At 29.0% G+C, this 19,782-nt stretch overlaps 2 protein-coding genes across 4 annotated transcripts; one reads left to right on the top strand and one right to left on the bottom strand.

Annotated features, from left to right (window-relative positions):
• The first annotated feature begins 1,693 nt into the window (after positions 1–1,693).
• Positions 1,694–5,477, top strand: INT4 (inositiol transporter 4). Of its 3 annotated transcripts, none has more exons than XM_010314142.4 (7): positions 1,694–1,827; positions 2,435–2,597; positions 3,002–3,072; positions 3,163–3,498; positions 3,594–3,701; positions 3,812–4,423; positions 4,824–5,477. In XM_010314142.4, exons 2-7 carry the CDS (start codon positions 2,465–2,467, stop codon positions 5,295–5,297), a joined length of 1,734 nt encoding a protein of 577 aa, XP_010312444.1. In that variant the 5' UTR covers positions 1,694–1,827; positions 2,435–2,464; the 3' UTR covers positions 5,298–5,477. The 3 variants fall into 3 exon arrangements, with proteins under 3 accessions (XP_010312444.1, XP_069146816.1, NP_001287931.1); XM_069290715.1 differs by having other exon boundaries at positions 1,745–1,827; positions 2,408–2,597; NM_001301002.2 differs by having other exon boundaries at positions 1,751–1,827; positions 2,430–2,597; positions 4,824–5,469.
• Positions 5,478–9,500: 4,023 nt separating this feature from the next.
• On the bottom strand, positions 9,501–12,406 carry LOC101259015 (U-box domain-containing protein 4). The gene is made up of 2 exons (XM_004250226.5): positions 10,650–12,406; positions 9,501–10,009 (listed from the first exon to the last, which is right to left on the bottom strand). Exons 1-2 carry the CDS (start codon positions 11,964–11,966, stop codon positions 9,947–9,949), a joined length of 1,380 nt encoding a protein of 459 aa, XP_004250274.1. The 5' UTR covers positions 11,967–12,406; the 3' UTR covers positions 9,501–9,946.
• Positions 12,407–19,782: the final 7,376 nt, after the last annotated feature.

The following is a 19,782-nucleotide window of genomic DNA, read 5'->3' as shown; positions in this document are numbered from 1 at the left end:
ATTTTAAGTTATTTTTTTGTATATTTTCAAACATTTTCATAAATAAAAAACCTACTTAAAAGTAGGTTTGATTGACTTTTAAGTCGATCCAAACAGGCTCTTATTCAAACTCAATACTTCCTCTATCTTTAATTATATGTCCACTTTTTAATTGACTTATCCATTAAGAAAATAATTAATGACATAGTGAGATTACCATATTACCCCTATTTATTATGAAGTACATGAAATTTTTTTATATTTATTAAAAATAATTAGTTATTTAATTGAGCATATAATAGATAAAAAATTTTTATCTTTTTTTAATTTGTCAAAATAAATAAATAATAAAAAATAAATATAAAAGAAAAAATAAATAGATAATTAACAATCGAAAATATTTTTCATATTTCTAAATAAATATTAACATCTGAATTCATAATTTTAAAACTTAGAAACAAATGGTAATAGGTGCATTTTTAATTTACTTTATCTTTCTTTGTTTTTTCCAATATTAACATAATAAGGTATTTAATTTATAGCATCAACACCAATGCAACATCAGTTTCCTAGGATCAAATGCATTAAATTTGTTCTCAATACTTATCCCATAAGTCATACTACTTTTTGTCTCTGATCAATTCATCCATTTATTAAGAAAATATTATTTTATCAATACTATTAATTATAAAATTAATGAATTAAAAATTTAAAAAAATTATTTTTTTAAAAATAATCAATTAAGAATATAATAGATAAAAGAAAACTGAATGAATAATTAGAAACAATTTTGAAAAAATATGGACTAGCAATTAATTATTTTTTATTTTTGGTCTTTTGTGTTGTGAACAATTATCAACTTTGTTAGTTTATCTTTTTTCCTTTTGTTTTCTTCTTCGATGAAAGAGGAAAATCTCTTTTTTTTTTCTTCCGATCATGGAAAAAAGTCGTTACGGTTGATTTGTAAATCATGTATCGATCAATTTAGTATGTTTTTTTTATATATTATTAATTTAACTTTTTGATTATTGATCGTTAATATGCTAATTTAATAATCAAACTAATTCAGATATATGATAATTTTCTTTTTAATCAATAAAAAAGTGTTTTATTCGATTATATACATACGATATTTATAAAGTAAAAATAAAAACGTAACACATATTTCTAAATTTATCATTTTTTTGATATATAATTATATGAATTTCTTATAAAAACTTATGTCTGTTTTCTTTCAATGTCGAATCTTAAATTGAAAAGAGCAAAATAACTAATCTTAACAAAAAATCACTAACATTTTTTTTATCCCCACAAATTAGGAATTTCATATGATAAAAAAATGAGTTACGTAATTTAGTATGTTCCAAAATTTACGGGACATATCTATAGTATTAAGAAAAGCTACAAAATAAATCAAAAGCGAACTCACAAGTAATTCAATTAAAAAAAAAAGTTTTTTTTTCTAAATATTAATGTATAATATTTAAATTAATAATTCTATAAAAAATTAAACTTTATCCTAAATATGAATTTGTAATTATCGAACACACTTTATAAGATAACCTCTACCTCTAAAAACAAATTACTTACCAAATTCTATATTAGGAATTTTATTAAACTAATTGTGATATTTCTTCAATAATTAAAAGGATAAACATATAATAAAATCTTTATCAGATTTGAGTTTTGACACATAATTTCTTTTCCCTTTTGACTTGAGTTTTACACATTACATATATATGTATACACAAAACATCATTTTTATAATCTTATCATCAAAAAGTAGATAAAAAGCTGTGGACTCTCTTTCAGAAAAATAAAAATAAAAAATTGACAACTAAACTTAAGGTACTCTTTTTTTGTGTTTATATGATTTTTTGTTGTAATTCTCAATTCCAATTGTTATTTATTTATGTTTTTTAATAATAAATTTGTAATTTTGGCTCTGCTTTTTCTTTTTTTTGATTGTGCATGATTCTATGATGTATTTTGATTTGATTTCATAGGTATCTTTGTTTATTTTCTGTGTAAATATAAGTCTAGAAAAGAAAATGGTGTTTTTTTTGTTAATAAATAGTAATAAAGTTGGGAACTTTTTGTCAATTTTTGCTTTTATAGAATTGGTATTGTTTATGGATAAGTTGGAATATGAATGAACTTAATAAGTATATCTATTGTAGAAATTGGTGATATTTTTGTGCTAAAAAGATTCTCTCATCACATATTTTGTCATGTTACCTGCATTGGAGTCTGACTAATTTATGTTCATAGCTCATTCGGGGTAATAGAATTTCCTTATTTGATCAATTATTATAACAAGAATCTTACTTTTTTTGGTCCTAGTGCTACTTTTTTGTTGCAATTTGTATTAAAGAAAGGAATTTGATGCTTTGTATTGAATAATGTATGTGATTTAGAGTATTTGGAGGTGTTTTTGTTGTTGTTTGCAGAGTAGATTTGTGTTGTGAATTCTTTTTGAGACAGTATGGAGGGTGCTCCTCACAAAGCTGCGAAGACGGAGTTTACAGAATGTTGGAGGACTTCATGGAAAACGCCTTACATTATGCGTCTCGCCTTTTCTGCTGGTATAGGAGGGCTGCTGTTTGGTTATGATACTGGTAAAAGACTACTCCTTTTTTAGTTCTTTCTTGTTTTTATAGTGGAGAATTTCGTTAAATGGTGTTCAAGATTTAGTATGTATGTATATATAAAAGTGATATTTCACCTATATATAGAACGTCGTATTCTGTCACCGGGTGGTCAATTGATCACTCTTCGTAGGCTGTTTGGTTATGATACCGCAATAAGGCTATACTGACTTTCTAACTACCAGTCGCGAATATTTAATAACTACCAGTGATATTTGACCTAAATACACTGAATAATTTCCCGATAGATGTGGTTAACTGTGCACAACTTCACGGTCTCTAGCTCCGCTCGTGTTCAACACTATGTTGTTGGTACAGGTTCTTGTCGTTTTTTTTTCAAAAGTTTGGCTTAATGTTATTTTCTTGGAAACCAGGTGTGATATCTGGTGCATTGCTTTATATTCGCGATGATTTCAAATCTGTTGGTAAGCGTACTTGGTTGCAAGTAAGTAGTTTACTCTGGTTTATACGTTAAGTTAATTTGATTGTATCGTGAAAATGAAATAAGTCGGGCTGTTTCCTCATAACTATGTAGGAAACCATAGTAAGCATGGCTGTTGCAGGGGCAATTTTCGGGGCAGCATTTGGTGGATGGTTCAATGACAAATATGGTCGGAGAAAATCGATTCTTTTAGCAGATATCTTGTTCTTTATTGGTGCCATCGTCATGGCAGTTGCCCCGGCACCTTGGGTGATAATTATTGGAAGAGTACTCGTCGGTTTAGGAGTTGGAATGGCTTCTATGACTTCACCTCTTTATATATCAGAAGCTTCCCCTGCTCGGATTAGAGGAGCTTTAGTTAGCACGAATGGTCTGCTTATTACGGGAGGACAGTTTCTATCTTATCTTATCAACTTAGCATTTACAAGGGTAATGATACATGTTGAATCTCTTTAGCAGTTTTTTAGTCCATTGCATGTGTTCTTTTTTCGGAATTTTTCAACTGATTATTCATCACATTTTAGACCAAAGGAACTTGGCGATGGATGCTTGGTGTAGCTAGTATTCCTGCTCTTGTTCAGTTTATCCTAATGCTGTCTCTGCCCGAGTCACCCCGATGGTTGTATAGAGCGGTTAGCCTATCGCCTCTTAAAGTTTCTCTTTTTTGCTCATATTTTGTCTAGTAGATTTTATTGTCATTGCCATGATCGATTTGTACATGTCCGTTGACTTTTTTCTGCAGGACAAGAAAGACGAAGCTAGGGCTATATTAGAGAAGATTTATCCTGCTCATGAAGTCGAAGACGAGATGAAAGCATTGCAGACTTCCATTGAAGTAGAGAAGGCTGACAAAGAGTTCCTTGGGGATGGTGTGTTTTCAAAAGTCAAGAGTGCTTGGAGCAACACTATTGTTCGTCGGGGTCTCTATGCTGGTATTACAGTCCAGGTGGCACAACAATTTGTCGGAATCAACACGGTCATGTACTACAGTCCTACTATTGTGCAACTGGCTGGATTTGCTTCTAACAAGACAGCTTTAGCTCTCTCGCTCATAACGTCTGGTCTCAATGCTGTTGGCTCCATTATCAGTATGTGTTTTGTCGACAGGTACGGAAGAAGAAGGTTGATGATTGTCTCCATGTTTGGTATCATAACATGCCTAGTGGTATTGTCCGTGCTCTTCATGCAAGCTTCTATACACTCCCCACGAATCAGTGCTTTCGAATCCAATCACTTTGGATCAAATTCCACATGCTCGGCGTTTCTAAATGCTCCGGGAGCGTCGTCCTGGAACTGTATGAGTTGCTTGCAGGCTTCCACAGATTGTGCTTTCTGCTCTAATGGAAACAACAAAGTAAGTTCTTTTGTTGATTCTGTCGTTATACTTTGCACTACTTATCTGTTGCCATTTCATTATTGAATCCGTATAAAATACGTCAATGCCTGAAGTAAACGTCAGTTTGAAACATGAAGTAAAGGTTTAGAACCTGACGTTCCCTAACTCAAACCGGCCTACAAGTCAAATTCGTGACAATAGGCCAATACTGCTAACGCTAAATCTTGCGTATGGAATCTTGCATTTATTGCATTGCTATTCATCAATCGCTCATCCTAGTGTCAAAACAACCTCTCTACCTTCTCAAAGTAGGGGTAAGGTCTCCGTACACTCTACCTCCCAAGTGGGATTACATTGGATTCTTTTTTCTACTTCCGCATATCTACTATTGGTACTGACGTTAAGTTTCTGTGATCAGTATCATACTGGTGCATGCTTGTCTCTAAATGACAACGTTAAAGGTTTATGTCGATCAGAGAAACGTGAATGGTTCACTAAAGGTTGTCCTAGCAAGTTTGGGTTCTTTGCAGTGATGCTTCTTGGTTTGTACATCATAGCCTACTCTCCTGGGATGGGAACAGCTCCGTGGATCGTTAACTCTGAGATATACCCCTTAAGATACAGAGGCATTGGTGGTGGGATCGCGGCCGTCTCCAATTGGGTATCCAATCTTATCGTTAGTGAGACGTTCTTAACGTTAACGGAGGCAATTGGTTCATCTGGTACATTTCTTCTATTTGCTGGATTCTCAACTATTGGTTTAATAGCCATATACTTTCTGGTGCCTGAAACTAAAGGCCTACCCTTTGAGCAAGTTGAAAAAATGCTTGTGAAAGGCTATAAACCCAAATATTTTCGCAAGAAAACAGGCGAAAAAGCCGATACGAGCTAAGTTTAGTTTAGTCCATAATCTTAATTAGTGTGTGATTTGTGTCTGATTATGGTGAAAACCCTCTGATTATTTAGTTGATGTTTTATATAGTATAATATAAGATGATCAGAGAGTATAAATATTTTGGTTTCTCAATTGGAGATTTTATATATGGCATACTATTGCATTTTTAGCCAAAAATGTTCTTAATAGTCATTTTTTCATTTTTCAAACTTTTTGTTAATGTGGAATTCTATTTCTTCTCTCTGATTATAAAGTTATAGTTACAATTATTTTGCGTAACTGTTTTAGTAAATGACCTTCATTTTATTAATATTCCAACTTATTTAACCATTTTCTTATTTCTAATAAGATTTTTATTCAAATAGGACAAAATTTAAATGATGAACTTAAAAGTGGTTGTGTTTTGAATAACCAAGTGCATATAAGAGACAATCTAGATAAAGCAAAAATTAGTTCAAGCCCATGTATTTTATTTTGGGTCGTTTGGATTTTATTTTGGGCCGGTTTTAAGAGAGGGGAACTTTCACAGATGGTCACTAAAAAATAGCCTAATTACTCTCCGTATCCATAATTTGATACTAAAAAATAGCCTAATTACTCTCCGTATCCATAATTTGATAATGGAAAAAAGGGTCTGATATACCCCTTAACTTTGTCATTTAGAGTTGATATACCCCTTGTTATGAAAGTGGCTCATATATATACCCTTAGTTGTAACAAATGGCTCACATATACCCTTTTCCTCTAACGGAAATGAAAGAAAAATAATTTTAATCTAAATTTTTATTATTTTTTTTCTAAAAATATATAATCCCATATGAGTAAATTTAATCCTCGTCAAATGTGACTTTTTTTTTGTTTCAATGACTAATTTATAATTATTATTTTGATGATCAAACTTATTTATGTTTCACTAATATTCTTGTAAAACTTATTGTAGATGACCAAATTTTTCTTCGAATACGAAATTAAATTACAATACACACAAAAAAAATAGTTCAATTTTTTCTCTTTAAACTAAGAAATGAAAGAAAAAAATAAAATAAGAATAAGAAACTCAATAATTATAATAAAAGAAGTTAAAATAATTTATATATGAAAAAAAATTAAAATTTACCTTGAACTTTGATAGAAGAATCATATATACCCCTAAATAATTTTTTTTAAAAAAATTAGAAGTAATAAATATAAATTTAAAACTAATTTTTCAACTTCCGTTAAATGAAGGGTATATGTGAGCCATTTTGTAACGGCAGGGGTATATGTGAGCCGTTTGTATAACGGTAAGGACATATATGAACCACTTTTATAACGAGGGTATATTAGCTCCAAATGACAAAGTTGAGGGGTATATCAGACCCTTTTCCCTTTGATAATTACAATTTGTAGCTACATGTTACATGGAGAAGAGAGTCAGTGAGACTGGGAGAGAGAGGGGAGAGGAAAGAGGGGGAAAAAGTGGGAAAGAGATTAATTGTATATGTTATTGATTAGATAATTGCATATTATACATATGTATTTGTACATATGACAAGCGAGATTGAAAGAGAGAGGAGAGAAAAGAGCGAGATTGGAGAGGGAGGAGAAAGGCGAGCTATATTGTGAGAGGGAGGAGAGAGGCGAGAGAAGGAGGGCAGAGAACGGGAGAGAGGTGAATCATATATGTATATTGATTAGATAATTGTACATATGTATTTGTATATTATGGCGAATTATACATATAAAAATGTGGCTAATTATACAAACTCGAAGTCAGTCCACATAATTAATGCATAATGTTAGTCGTGAATGGTGATATAGCAAACTATAACTATGATGAGTAATTAAGTAGCATAAGTTTGCTAAAATCGCGTAATTTTCCTTAAGATAAAATGGTAACAATTTGCGAGTAGCCACTTTTTCATCTATATGAATTTTACTAATATGAATTCGTGTCGAGTAAAATCAAACTAAATGAAGAGATTTCACCTAATCAATATTTTCACAATTTAGACAACCACACTAAAAGCTTATTATAATTAAAAAATTATATATATCCAGCCTAATTTCATAAATGGAGTCTGGTGATGGTATTATCTATATGATTGTCTTTATAGGAAGAGATCAAATAATAAAGGGTATTCTTAAGTTAAATAATTGAGAGAAAAATTGAAAGATATAATAGGAGGGAAATAATAATCCATCCAAACATGAAGACAAATGACAAGCTGTTTGTGTTGAGCCAGCTAATGCATTTCATCATATAATAAAAAAGGGACAATGTCTACTATTTTTTTACCAAACAAGGTAATCTCTTGTGGGGTTGGTGCTTGCCATTATTATTCATCATATATAAAAATCTCTGTGCATGCACTAGTAACCCTTTCTTTCTAGGACCCTACCCTACACATCCTTCAATCCCCTTTGCCAAAATTTTTTTTTTAAAAAAAATAAAAATAGTAGTCTTAAATCCTACTAATAGTTATCCATTTGGTTGTTCAGAATCTTTAAAAGGGAAAAAGAATAAATATATATCTACACTATCGTAAATAGTACGTGCATACTCTTCGTCATATTTTGAGGATATTGGTGTCTTTGTTATTCAAAAACTAGAGTATATATGCCCTTCACTCTAACGGAAGACTAAATAGAGATACGTGGCGCAATATTATCCATCGATAAATGTCGAATCAGTGGATAAGATTGTGACACGTGAATGTCCGTTAGTATAAAGGGTATACATGCTCTAGTTTTTGGACAACAGGGGCATTAATGTCCCAAAAATATGACGGAGGGTATTTGTATATCATTTACGATAGTTTAAGGATATATTTGTCATTTTTCCCTCTTTAAAAATAATCATTCACTTCCATTATGTCCAAGTTTTAGTGGACACGATATGATCCAAACAACAAAATTATCACATTTCGACATGAGCACAAACATTTTTGAAAAATCTGAGCAAAAGCATATATTAAGAGATTCTTCAACTCTTCAAACTTGTTTGAACATTTCAATTTTCATCATAGCTCCCTCATTCCTCTCTATAGAAGTGATGAAGAGCAAATTAATAGCATGTGACTATAAAACCTATGATGACAAAAGTTTAGTTATTGATAAGGCTAAATTAAATGCTACCTATTATACCCTATTTAAAACTTTACCATATTTTCATAAACCAAAAAACTAGAGTATATATGTCCTTCACTCTAACTATCCCGATCGATTCATATAGTCGATCATGACTTGTTTAAAATCACAACGCGCTTTATAATACTTGAATACCTCAATAATGAAAAGGAGAAAGGTCCAAGTCATTTCAGTGACTTATCAGCTAACAGTTTCAGATCAGAGCATGCCAAAACTTTAGAGAAAAATAGAATAAGGGAGGACCACATAGCACATGAAGGGTGGGGGATGCTCAAAAGGTCATAAATTGATTAAAGAATGGTTTCAGTGTGAAGTCTCGGGTTCAAATTTCAAATACAAATAACGATTATGTAATGTTTGTATTGGTTTAAAGTTACAAAATCTCTCGTAAAATTAGTCAAAATGTGCAAGCTGAGCTAAAACACCACGATTACTTGAAAAAAATATTCATGATAAAAGGGGTCAAAGGTGGAAGGACCAATAAATGGTTAGCTAACCAACTAATATGAATCCACCTTAATTGACTAAATTCTAAGCAAATCTTGCCAGCTAAAAGTCACTTAGTGACATAGGACAAAGACAAAGATGAGCATAGAAGCCTCTTTACTCTTTAATGATCATTTTGTATTCAATATTTATTGATAAATTAATATCGCGTAACATTTTAAACATAGCTGGAACCTAAGACTTCAAATCTCAAACCCGAAACCTTTTTGAGAGAATCTGGATGGTGGACAAAAATCTAAAGACACACTATTACAACAAGAATGGTACAAAGTCCAGTGGGGGGAGGTGGGGTTTTTTTTGTACAACTTCTACTAAAACCAAACACAAGCATCTGATGCTTCACTAGTTGCATAGAGAGCTACAAAATTCTTGAAAATTCTAATGTTCACAAATCATGAAAATATCTCACAACTGACCAAATATGTTGCTCCAAACAAAACACAACAACATAACCATTACAATCCAACCAAGACTCGTCTGAGGACTCGAAAGGTACCGATCAAGAAAAAACAGTTCAAAGCAAATGAAAGTACAAGAAACAATAGATAGTAACAGAAATCGAACTATAAGAAACTAAAATATGTTGCTTCATACACTTAACATATTCAAGAAGAGGGAACAAAAACAACTTCTAGCATACTATGCTATAGTTGATATTCACACACTAAAAATCAAGAAAATTAGTAAAACCTTTCTACAAGAACTTGGACCTCACAAACAAAACTAGAGGATTATAACCCAAATTCTCACCAAACCAAAAAGAAAACAACAAAACTAGGCAAACAACCATCTGCTCCCACAAAAACCAGCACCAGTTAATACTTAAAGAGGGTCATAAAGAACCCCTCCTCTAATTTACCTAGTCAAAAAATGTCAGTTTTTTCCTCACTACATATAATTTTTTTTTTATTTAGTAAAACACTCTGTACAAACTCTTAAAAACACTTGTTCCTATACACAGAACAAAACCATTACAACAGAAATACCAGTCTAACACTATCATTTTTCACTCAAGGAGTTGAAGTTGAAGCTTCTTGTCTTGGTTCTCTCAAGTATCCTAGTAGTGTTTCTGCCTGCAAAAAAGAAGAAAAAAACAAAACATTAAGGCCCTAATACAACTTCATTTCTTGGACCAAGAATGCATAAAAGCAGACTACAACATCACAGTCATTGAAAGCAACATAGCAGCAGTATTCATTCCATACGTTACTACAACTACGACAACATACTCATATAATCCCACGAGCGAAATCTAGGAAGGGTAGCGAATACGCAAACCCAAACCATACAATTGTAATCCCAAAAATATCACTTTCTTTCTTTCTTCATATCTTACTCATCTTCCAAAACTCATGTATCAGATTATTAGGACACACCATATGACATGTTTATGATTATACAAGCTAAAATTGCCATATTAGCCATTAAAAATTCAATCTTTGACCTCATATCTTACTCATCTTCCAAAACTCATATATCAGATTATTAGAACACGGCATATGACATGTTTATGGTAATACAAGCTCAAAATTGTCATGTTAGCCATTAAAAATTCAATCTTTAACCTCATAGTTAACTACTGGTACAAGTTAAACAACATTCACAACATAACAAACTATAATAATCATTAGTAATAATTTGAAAGATACTATTAGTTCGGACTCTTCAAAAATGCCGATGGATGCGTGTTAAATCAATAATTCGAAAACTCACCTTGTGTTTAGCTTTGGCAGTACCATTCTGAGACAAGGCAACAAGAGGAGGTATTCCACCTTCTCTAACAAGAAGCCCTCTGTTTCTAACACTATCCGTACAGAGCTGCAACAATGTCAACACAGCAAATTCTTTTCCTTTATCAGAACTATCTTCAATAGCTTCAACGAGTGCAGCGATTCCACCTTCTTCAACAATGGCTTCTTTACCCGAATCAATCCCTGTTAATAAACTCAACACAACCATAGCTTTTTCAGCTAAACCATTCCCCTGTTCACAAACAAGTCCAACCAGTGGCTTTACTGCACCAGCACTAATAGCTCGCTCTTTATTTAATTTCATTGAACAAAGTTTGTAAAGGGTTGTTAATGCATCTTTTTTACCTCTATTTGTTCCATTGATAAGTAAACATACTAAGGGTGGAATAGCACCACAAGCACCAATGGAAAGCTTGTTTTCATCAATCAAAGCTAAGCTTAATAACCCACAAGCAGCGTTTTGTTTCGAAGTGTCGGTGCCGGTTTTCAGAACGTAAATTAAAGATTTTATAGCTCCGGAGGAAGTGATTAAAACCTTATTCGGTTCGTGAAGTGAGAGATTTAACAGGGCTGTAACTGCGTGTTCTTGTGTCCATGGATCCGTACACCGGAGAAGAGGTATAAGCACCGGAATTGCACCGGATTCTCCGATTAACGCTCGATTATCAGCTCGATTCTTTGCTAATAGTCTTAATTTAGCTGCCGCTGATCTTTTCACTGCAACAGATGGAGAATGTAAGCTGTCAACACAAAGCTTCACCGTCGGTTGAAGATCCTCCGGGGAGATACTCTCGATTATCTCCGTCGAAAATTTTTCCCTTTCTAGAAACCCTAAACAGGGTTCGGGTTCAGGTTCGGGTTTAGAATTTGGGTTCTGGGTTAATACCAGATCCGAAACAGGAACACTTGCTAATCGTTGTAACTCGCCGGAGATATCACTACTACAAGCTGAAAAATCACTGAAAGCTTGAGAAAGTTGTAGATAATCTTCATCGGAAGAAGAACCTTTGTTATTCACCGGAGGTTTCTTCGCAAGCTCACCAAGACGAATATCGATAACAGAATCTGTCATGTTTTCAGAAATAGCGCCGGAATGTTCAGAACCAGAGCAATCAGTACGGAAAATAGTTGACCGGATAGTTCTCATAGAACGACCCATTGCACGGTTGATTTTAATGGAAGACGGCGGCGGTGGGGTGTAGTAATAAGGCCGTGTTTGGCCAAAATGGGCACTAGAAGAAACACTGTTATGAGAATGAGAATCTTCAAGTGAAACCATTTTTTGAGAATCACAAACCGGAGAAGATGAAGAAAAGATTGAAATTTGTGAAATGGGTGTTTTTAAGATGATAATTTCATGCTTTTTATGGTGAGCTTTAATGGCGGATTTTCAGAAGAGAGCTTTGAAGAAATGATAAAAATGGCGGATTTTTATAGGAAGAGTAGAATGGTGACTCTGGATTTTTAGATTTTGTGCTAAAATAACATGTCTGTGATGTCTATTTAGCATCACAACCATTATATTGTTATTTAGATTATAAGTTTCGACTTTAAAATTTATAATCAAACGAAAGCTAAACTTAGAAAATCATATAATAAAAAGAACTTTTTTTAAAAAAATCTCTTATTAAGATATAAAATTTATCATTACAATAAATTTGCGTAAAAAAGTTGTAAACCTAAGGACTTATTTGGGCATAGATTTTTCAAATAATATTTAGGGAAAATTTTGACAAACATCGTATATTCATATAATTTGTTATTATTTGATAAATATCACAAATTTTGAAATACTAGGTCTTTTTTAAGTATTTGAACCAAATCTCTTTATTTGGAATTTTTTAAAAATTGAATGTTACATCAAACTTTTATGTTTTACAAAAATAACCTCTATAGTAGTTTTTTGTAGTATGTTATATAATTTTTTTACATAAATAACAATGAAGTGATGAAAAATTCAATGAATATAAATGTGATGATATAGTTATAGATGAAAATAATAAACAATCGGCTCAGGGTAACAAAGTCATGTTCTTGTCTACTTCACGATATATGAAATGATGCTTCATGCACTCACTCCAGACTACTGCATTGTTCATAGACACTACTTGTTATTTGTTGCTGCGAAGATCCAATTGACTTGTAATACAAACTTATAGTTAACTTTGATAGTTTTTAAAATTTATGGGTAAAAAATATATTTTTCTAAAAAAATGAAATATATTTTCTAAATATGATAAAATCTCACCCAATTTTTTTCCTCAAATAATATTTGTCTAGATTATTTAAAAAATCTATAGTCAAACACTAGCTAAATATAAATAACCTCATTATATTCATCCCATTTTCGACTTGGAAAGTAGGTGAAATCAGAATAAAAATAAACAAAATGATTTTAAAGAAGCGATGATAAGCTTTTTTTTATTTTTAATCAGAGATTTTGAATTTGATTTTTTATGAGTATGAAATATCATCTTTGTAGCAAAGAGCGTTTAATTTTCAATATGAAATATTTCAATATAATTATAAATTTAATTAAATTTTAATATAGATACCAAATATCGAGCGGGATAAAAAAAAAAAGAGAAGAGCAGTGTGATATTAGCAGCTTGCTTTTTGTACAGTGCGTTTTTTTTTGCTTTAATAGAACGCCGGTGAAGAAGAATGAAGTGACGTCGTACCACTCAATTAAGTCACTCTCATTTTACGTGGACCAGTTTATTTCAAATATACCAAAATTAATTATAATCACAATGAATACTTATTGCTGAAAATTACAACTACACTTTTCGAATAATAAAAATAGTTTTTAAAAATAACTTTAGTCAAAGCTTATTTTATAATCATCAAAATACTTTATAGTTATTCATCTTAATATTAATAGCTAACTTTTACCTCTAACAAACATAAAAAATTATATTTATAAGTTATAACTATAAATTATTTGATTGCGTTTTATAACAAGTATTTTATGGCTATTGCGCTCTCTTTATATATATATATAAAAAATTAATTGTATAATTCATTGAGTCTTTTTTATATTTGTATAATTTTACTAACAAATCATTTGTATAAATTATTTTCAATCTCTCGTATGTTTAAATCATTGGCAGTCTCTCAATTCAATTTTATGTGTTTGTATTATTTGTGTAAAATTTAAATTGTACACAATTTAATCGAAGTAAAACATTTATACTCTCTCCATTTCACAAAGAATGATTTAGTTTGAATTGACACGAAATTTAAGAAAATAAAGAAGATTTTTGATTATGTGGTTCTAAATTAATGTTAAGTCAAACGTATAAAATTGTTCTTTAATCTTATGACCTTAAACATGCTATGTAGGAATTTGTTACCAAAAAAAAAAGATGACATTCTTTTTGAAATATGCTAAAAAAGAAAGGATGTCATTCTTTTTTTCTTTTTTTAAACGAGGGGAGTACATCAAAACCCTCACTCTCGCTTTGTATACATAAATTATGCATTATATTTTGTATAATTTATGTTCGTATAAAGCGAGAAAGAGAGAAAAACAAAAGAAAACTAGACAAGAAAATATTTATATTTATATAATTATGAATATATATAACAAAAATATATATATTTATATGTGTATATATACATTTTCTCTCGCTTTATACCAATAAAAACACAATTTATACACAAAAAAAGTAACGAGCCAAGATTTTATGAAAACAAGTGACTGATAATAATTCGCTATGATACAATTTAATCAAATTCTAACTATAACTTTTCATTTAAATTAATAATTTATTATTATATATAATTTTCCCTGTAATTATTACCACTCTATCATAATCCTTGTTAACTCATCCTTTATGAATGAAATAAATAGGTAAAAAATATTATGACAAAAAGTCAAATAAGCTAAATGGTGTGGCATTTTAATTGACACGTGTTGACAAGTTGTAATACAGTGTCCTTTTTGTGTTCATTAATTATCAAAAATTAGACTACCGACGCAAGTCAACATATATTTCGATCGTTTCATATTATTTGATCTAATTTTACTTCGTCAAATTAAATTAAAATATAAAAAAATTAATCAAAAACCTTACGTTCAATTTTTTAAATACGAACTTATTTAGATGATCGTATAATTTATCTTATGCTATAGTGCCAAACAAAATATAACAATTCTTTTTCCAAACTTTATTTTAAAATATATATGTATTTCATGCAAGAGAGAGTGTACTATTTACGTAATTTTCAAGAAATTTTGTTCATTCTGTACACGTGGTGGCAAGCTGGAGGCCGGCTATTTATGGATTCTTGTGCTATTTTAAAAAAGAAAAATATTATAAATAAAGAAAAGAAAAATCTTAAATAAAGAAATAAAAAAGTACATAAAATACAGTGTACTCTATGTTGATTGAAAGTTTATCAAATGTACATGCATTTACTAGGCATTTTTTCAGTTTGTTTTAGGAAAAAAATGCCTACTACAACTAGAATGATAAGCCTAATATTAGAGTTCGGCGTCTAAAAAACAAAAAAAAGTTATCAAAAATTTCGCAAAGGTATATTAAATTTTTTTTAATTAAAATGGTAAAATCGCTATTGACTAGCGATTTATTTTGACGACGTTATAGCAAAGTTGCTGCTCGAGCAGCGATATTGCATTTTTTTATTTTGAAATTTCTGTTTTGGCAGCGATTTTTGTATTGCTTTTTAAAGTTTTTTTTTAACAAATCGTTGCCAAGGCAGCGATTTTAGTGAAATTTTACTTTTTTATTTGTGTTTCTTTTTTACAAATTTTAATTTTTTTTAAATTGAAACATTTTTTTAAAATTTTATTTTATAAAATTAGTTTTTAATTTTATTCAATTTTATTTTATAAAATTTTTAATTTTATTTAATTACGTATTTTAAATCGTTGCATTTGAAGCTATTTCAGTGAATATTTTTAAAAAAAATTATCAATCGTAAATATTATAAAATAAAATAATAATAAAAAAGAAGTTTCAATTTTTAAAACAATCCACTAAAATTTGTAAAAAAACAAACAAACTGATTTGCAACGATTATATAACACAATTTTAAATCGTTATTTTTTTTGCAGCGATTTACTTAGAAAATAATAATAAATAACTAAAATCATTGCAAATGCAACAATTTTCAATTCATAATTTTAAAAAAAATTCAAAATAAATCGCTAAGTTATAGCAATTTTTACCGTTTTGATTATAAAAATTTTTTATATACCCTTTTAAATTTTTTATCTACTTTTTTTGCCTTTTAGTCTTCAAACTCTTTAATATTAATTTTATTACATATGTAAAAGCTTATAATTATTTTAAATTCAACAACTTTAAAGATGTAGTATTTCAAAATCAATAAATTTCAAATTGTCCCTAGAAATCATAGTTCAATGTATCTTTTGTTTTCTAATTACAACAAGCTAGTTATCTTTTATTATAATTATTATCAAAATATATGTTTTGTACATTTCAATTAGAAAATAAATAAATAATAAAACTCAATGTATAAGAACTTTCTTCTTGCTTGATTCTTTTTGCCAACTTATTAGTCAAAAGAACAAACGTCATTATATTATTATAATAATAATACTTAAAAACTCTTTTAATTATTAAAATAATTAACTTATTTTACATATATATATATTTTTGTCTCCTAGCACTTAAAATCATTAGAAGATAGACATGATTAGTTCCAAATTATTATTATTATACATTAAAAAAAAGTAATCAGATACTTTATAAACATTCTAGGAACCTTTAATTAGAATTTTTTGGCATATAATGGAATAAAAAAATGTAAATAAAAGCTATAGTTTAATAGATTATAATTGAACCATAGGATAATGCCAATTTTTGGTCTCAATTGCTTTAATTTAATTTTTTAATTAGTGATTTGTTATGTTCAAATGCAACATCGGTGAGTAGTTTACCAACTTAATCACAAATTTGTATTACTAATTAAATATATAGAAAAATAAAAGATTATGTTGTCCCCTATTTTAAAATATATTGTCCCACAAGGAATCCATTAAACATTAGGGTTAGTAAATCACATTAAGGTTGACATGTGAGAGATGTTAATTATGTGTACTTTGGGGAATCTAATTAGAAGAGAAACTAATTGTGTGTACTTTTGGAATTTATTTAGAATCAGATTAATTCAAATTTATATCATATAGAGGCTAATAAAATGATAAATTAACATTATTAAATAAGTTAATTGAGTTGTATTAGAGTTAAAATTGCGTAAATTAATAACCTAAGTGAATTATTAAGTTGTTCGAAGGTTACTTAGGGAGAGATGGAATGGATCAAGTTTTAATTTTTCTATTTGCTTAAATTTATAATTAGATTTCTTATAAGATAATTTTGAGCTACATATTTAGAAAGTTCAACCTATATTAGAACAAGTTAGAATTGAAAGAGACAAAATAAATCGAGTTAACAAATGAGCAATTCATTAATTAACTCAAACATAAGTGAGTTGTACAATGTATAATTCTGCGAGCTAATTTTATCAAAAAATGCCTTTAAAGGTGGATCTTATAATTTAGAATTTATGAATATTAAATTATAAAATAATTTGAGTGAATTTTTAATAATTAAGTGATTTTTTAAGTACAAACACATGATTTGCGTCAAAAAAATTGAATTCTGTCAAATTCGTAATTAACATACTAGTTCCACCCTCTGAACGCCTCCTAACTAAACTTCTTCCATTTTCAAAACTCAAACAAAATGAAAAATTCTAATAAAAATAAAAAATATCCACTTATTTTGCCGCTGAGTGGTAAAATAACCTATTTTACTACTCTAGTAAGTAAATTAAGTGATAAGAAGATAAAGCCATAAAGGTTTAGTGGAATTTACCATGATTATGACTATCACTTTGGTGAAAAGGATAAAAGAACATGTAAACGTGGTAATAATCCTACCCTTTTAATGTGGTATTAGTAATTTAGTGGAAGTGATCAAGATCATGATTACCACCTAACTAAAAAAGATTTTATAAAAATTAATTTTTTTTGACTTAGCAAGTACATAGTCCATGTGTGAACATGTTTACTTAATTAGTGAAAGTAATCATCATTACTTTAAGCTAGTCTTTTAAGTTAGTTTTCCTACACGAAAGCAAGAAGCTTTATGTACTAAGTTGTAATTAGTGGTATAATGTTCTTGTGCCAGTTAAACTAGGACTCGTATTATGTATATATTGAAGTTTGACTAATTTGAATTGACGCAATATAAATTTTGTTTCTTAAGATTAATAGCGCTCTCAACAAAAGGATTTTTTTTTCAGATTCAAATTCGAAGTTTCTAAGTAAAGAAAGAATTTTAACTATCTCACCGTAATCCTGATCGAAAATAAAAGGATTTATTTTACGAGGTCAATTCAATGATGGCTCTTTTGCTCCACTTTTATTATGTTTTCTTGTATTTATTCACTCATGAATATTGGAGATTTTCGTTTCTTTGGTGGTGCTAATGATGATTTTTAATTTTAAACGTGTAGTTTGCACAAATAAATATCTTTAGTTATTATTTGTATTAGGACTTCCTTAATTTTTTTTTAAAAAATACAAAAATAATTTCACTGTGAAAATCACATAAACTAATTTTTAACTGTTTAATTAAACTCAAACTTCAAAAAAGTAAATAGATTCATTTTGTCCTTTTCAACAATCAAACTAAATATTAGTATATAAAATTAGTCAATTTTCCATAAAAAGATTATGAAACTCTTTTTTTTTTCCTCTTCGTTTTTGTTTTAATTTAATCCTTTTCAATATTAGTTAGATAATTAATAATGCCGCCGTTGTCATTTGTCAAGATTACGTACTTATAATGTATTTCTTTTATTCTACTTAATCTCTACTATCACAATCTTAGCCCTAAGGCATTATAATTAATTAATGTCATAACGTAATTAATCTATACAGCTAATTTTAAGCATTTTTTTAATTAAAATACACGTCATGTTTACTCAATTTGCACAAAAAATAAAAGAGAAAAAAGCCTTATTTTATGGTATGATTCTAGTAGACTTTGTTTTGTACACGACCGTTGATCGATTTAATGATATCATATTGAGTGTAATTTTATAAATATGAGATTATAAAAGAGTAAAAAGTAGACATCTTATACAGATTGTTGATTTGTTATTAAAATAAAATTAACGATGAATTTTTGTTATTGTGTATATGGCTTTGCAAATATATAGTAAGGTGTTTGTGTTTTAATCATACCATATATATATTCTATGTATATATATATGATATAATAGCAAATTAAGTTTGTAATTTGCCACTTAGAGCTTGAATTTCTTATTATATTATACTAACATTAATTATATGTTTTTTGAGAGTACGTTTTAGCTAATTAAGTTTAATTGATTTTACTAAAAGTAATGTCATTATCAAAGGGGTTTCCCTTATTTCGAAATATTAGAAAATACACCACTAATTAATAATATCATTTGAAATTATTATAATTCATTACCGATTACAGAAAAGCTTTAAGACATTTATGCGTATGTATTTTCAAATTTTATGGATATAAATATCGTTTTGCAAAAGTATCGATTCATAAAAATAAAAAATAATAATCTCAATCGATTAATGGTACTATCTCGTTAACTCTTAGTTAGCTTGTCCGACTGAGACATTAATTATACAGAAAAAAATATTAAGAATATTAATAAATATTTTTTTTTGTCAAAAAGGATCCACAATTTAGATTGTTTTATACTATTTAACTTTCAAGTAGTAACTAACTAGTAGAATTAACTTATAAATAATTGGAATTAGAGGTCAAATTTAGAAGATTAAAGTAGTTGACCCACTAATATTTGCTGTATACCTATGAATTTAATTAATAAATAATAGTCTAATAGGTATATTTAAGTAAATAATATAATGGATCCTACTTTACGTTTCCTTGATTTTACACTTTTACTCCAAAATATAGAATTAAATAATTACTTAACTTTTATTTTTTAATATATAATATAAAGTTTTATATTTTTTTCATACCACAGTTATTTCTGTTAAGTTAGGTTTACATAAAAGGTATAATATAAAGTACAATCAAACT

The sequence above is a fragment of the Solanum lycopersicum genome, chromosome 11 (genome assembly GCF_036512215.1).
Source record: "Solanum lycopersicum chromosome 11, SLM_r2.1".
NCBI lineage: Eukaryota > Viridiplantae > Streptophyta > Magnoliopsida > Solanales > Solanaceae > Solanum > Solanum lycopersicum.
The sequence above is the reverse complement of the archived record's forward strand: the minus strand, read 5'-3'. Positions and strand labels throughout refer to the sequence as shown.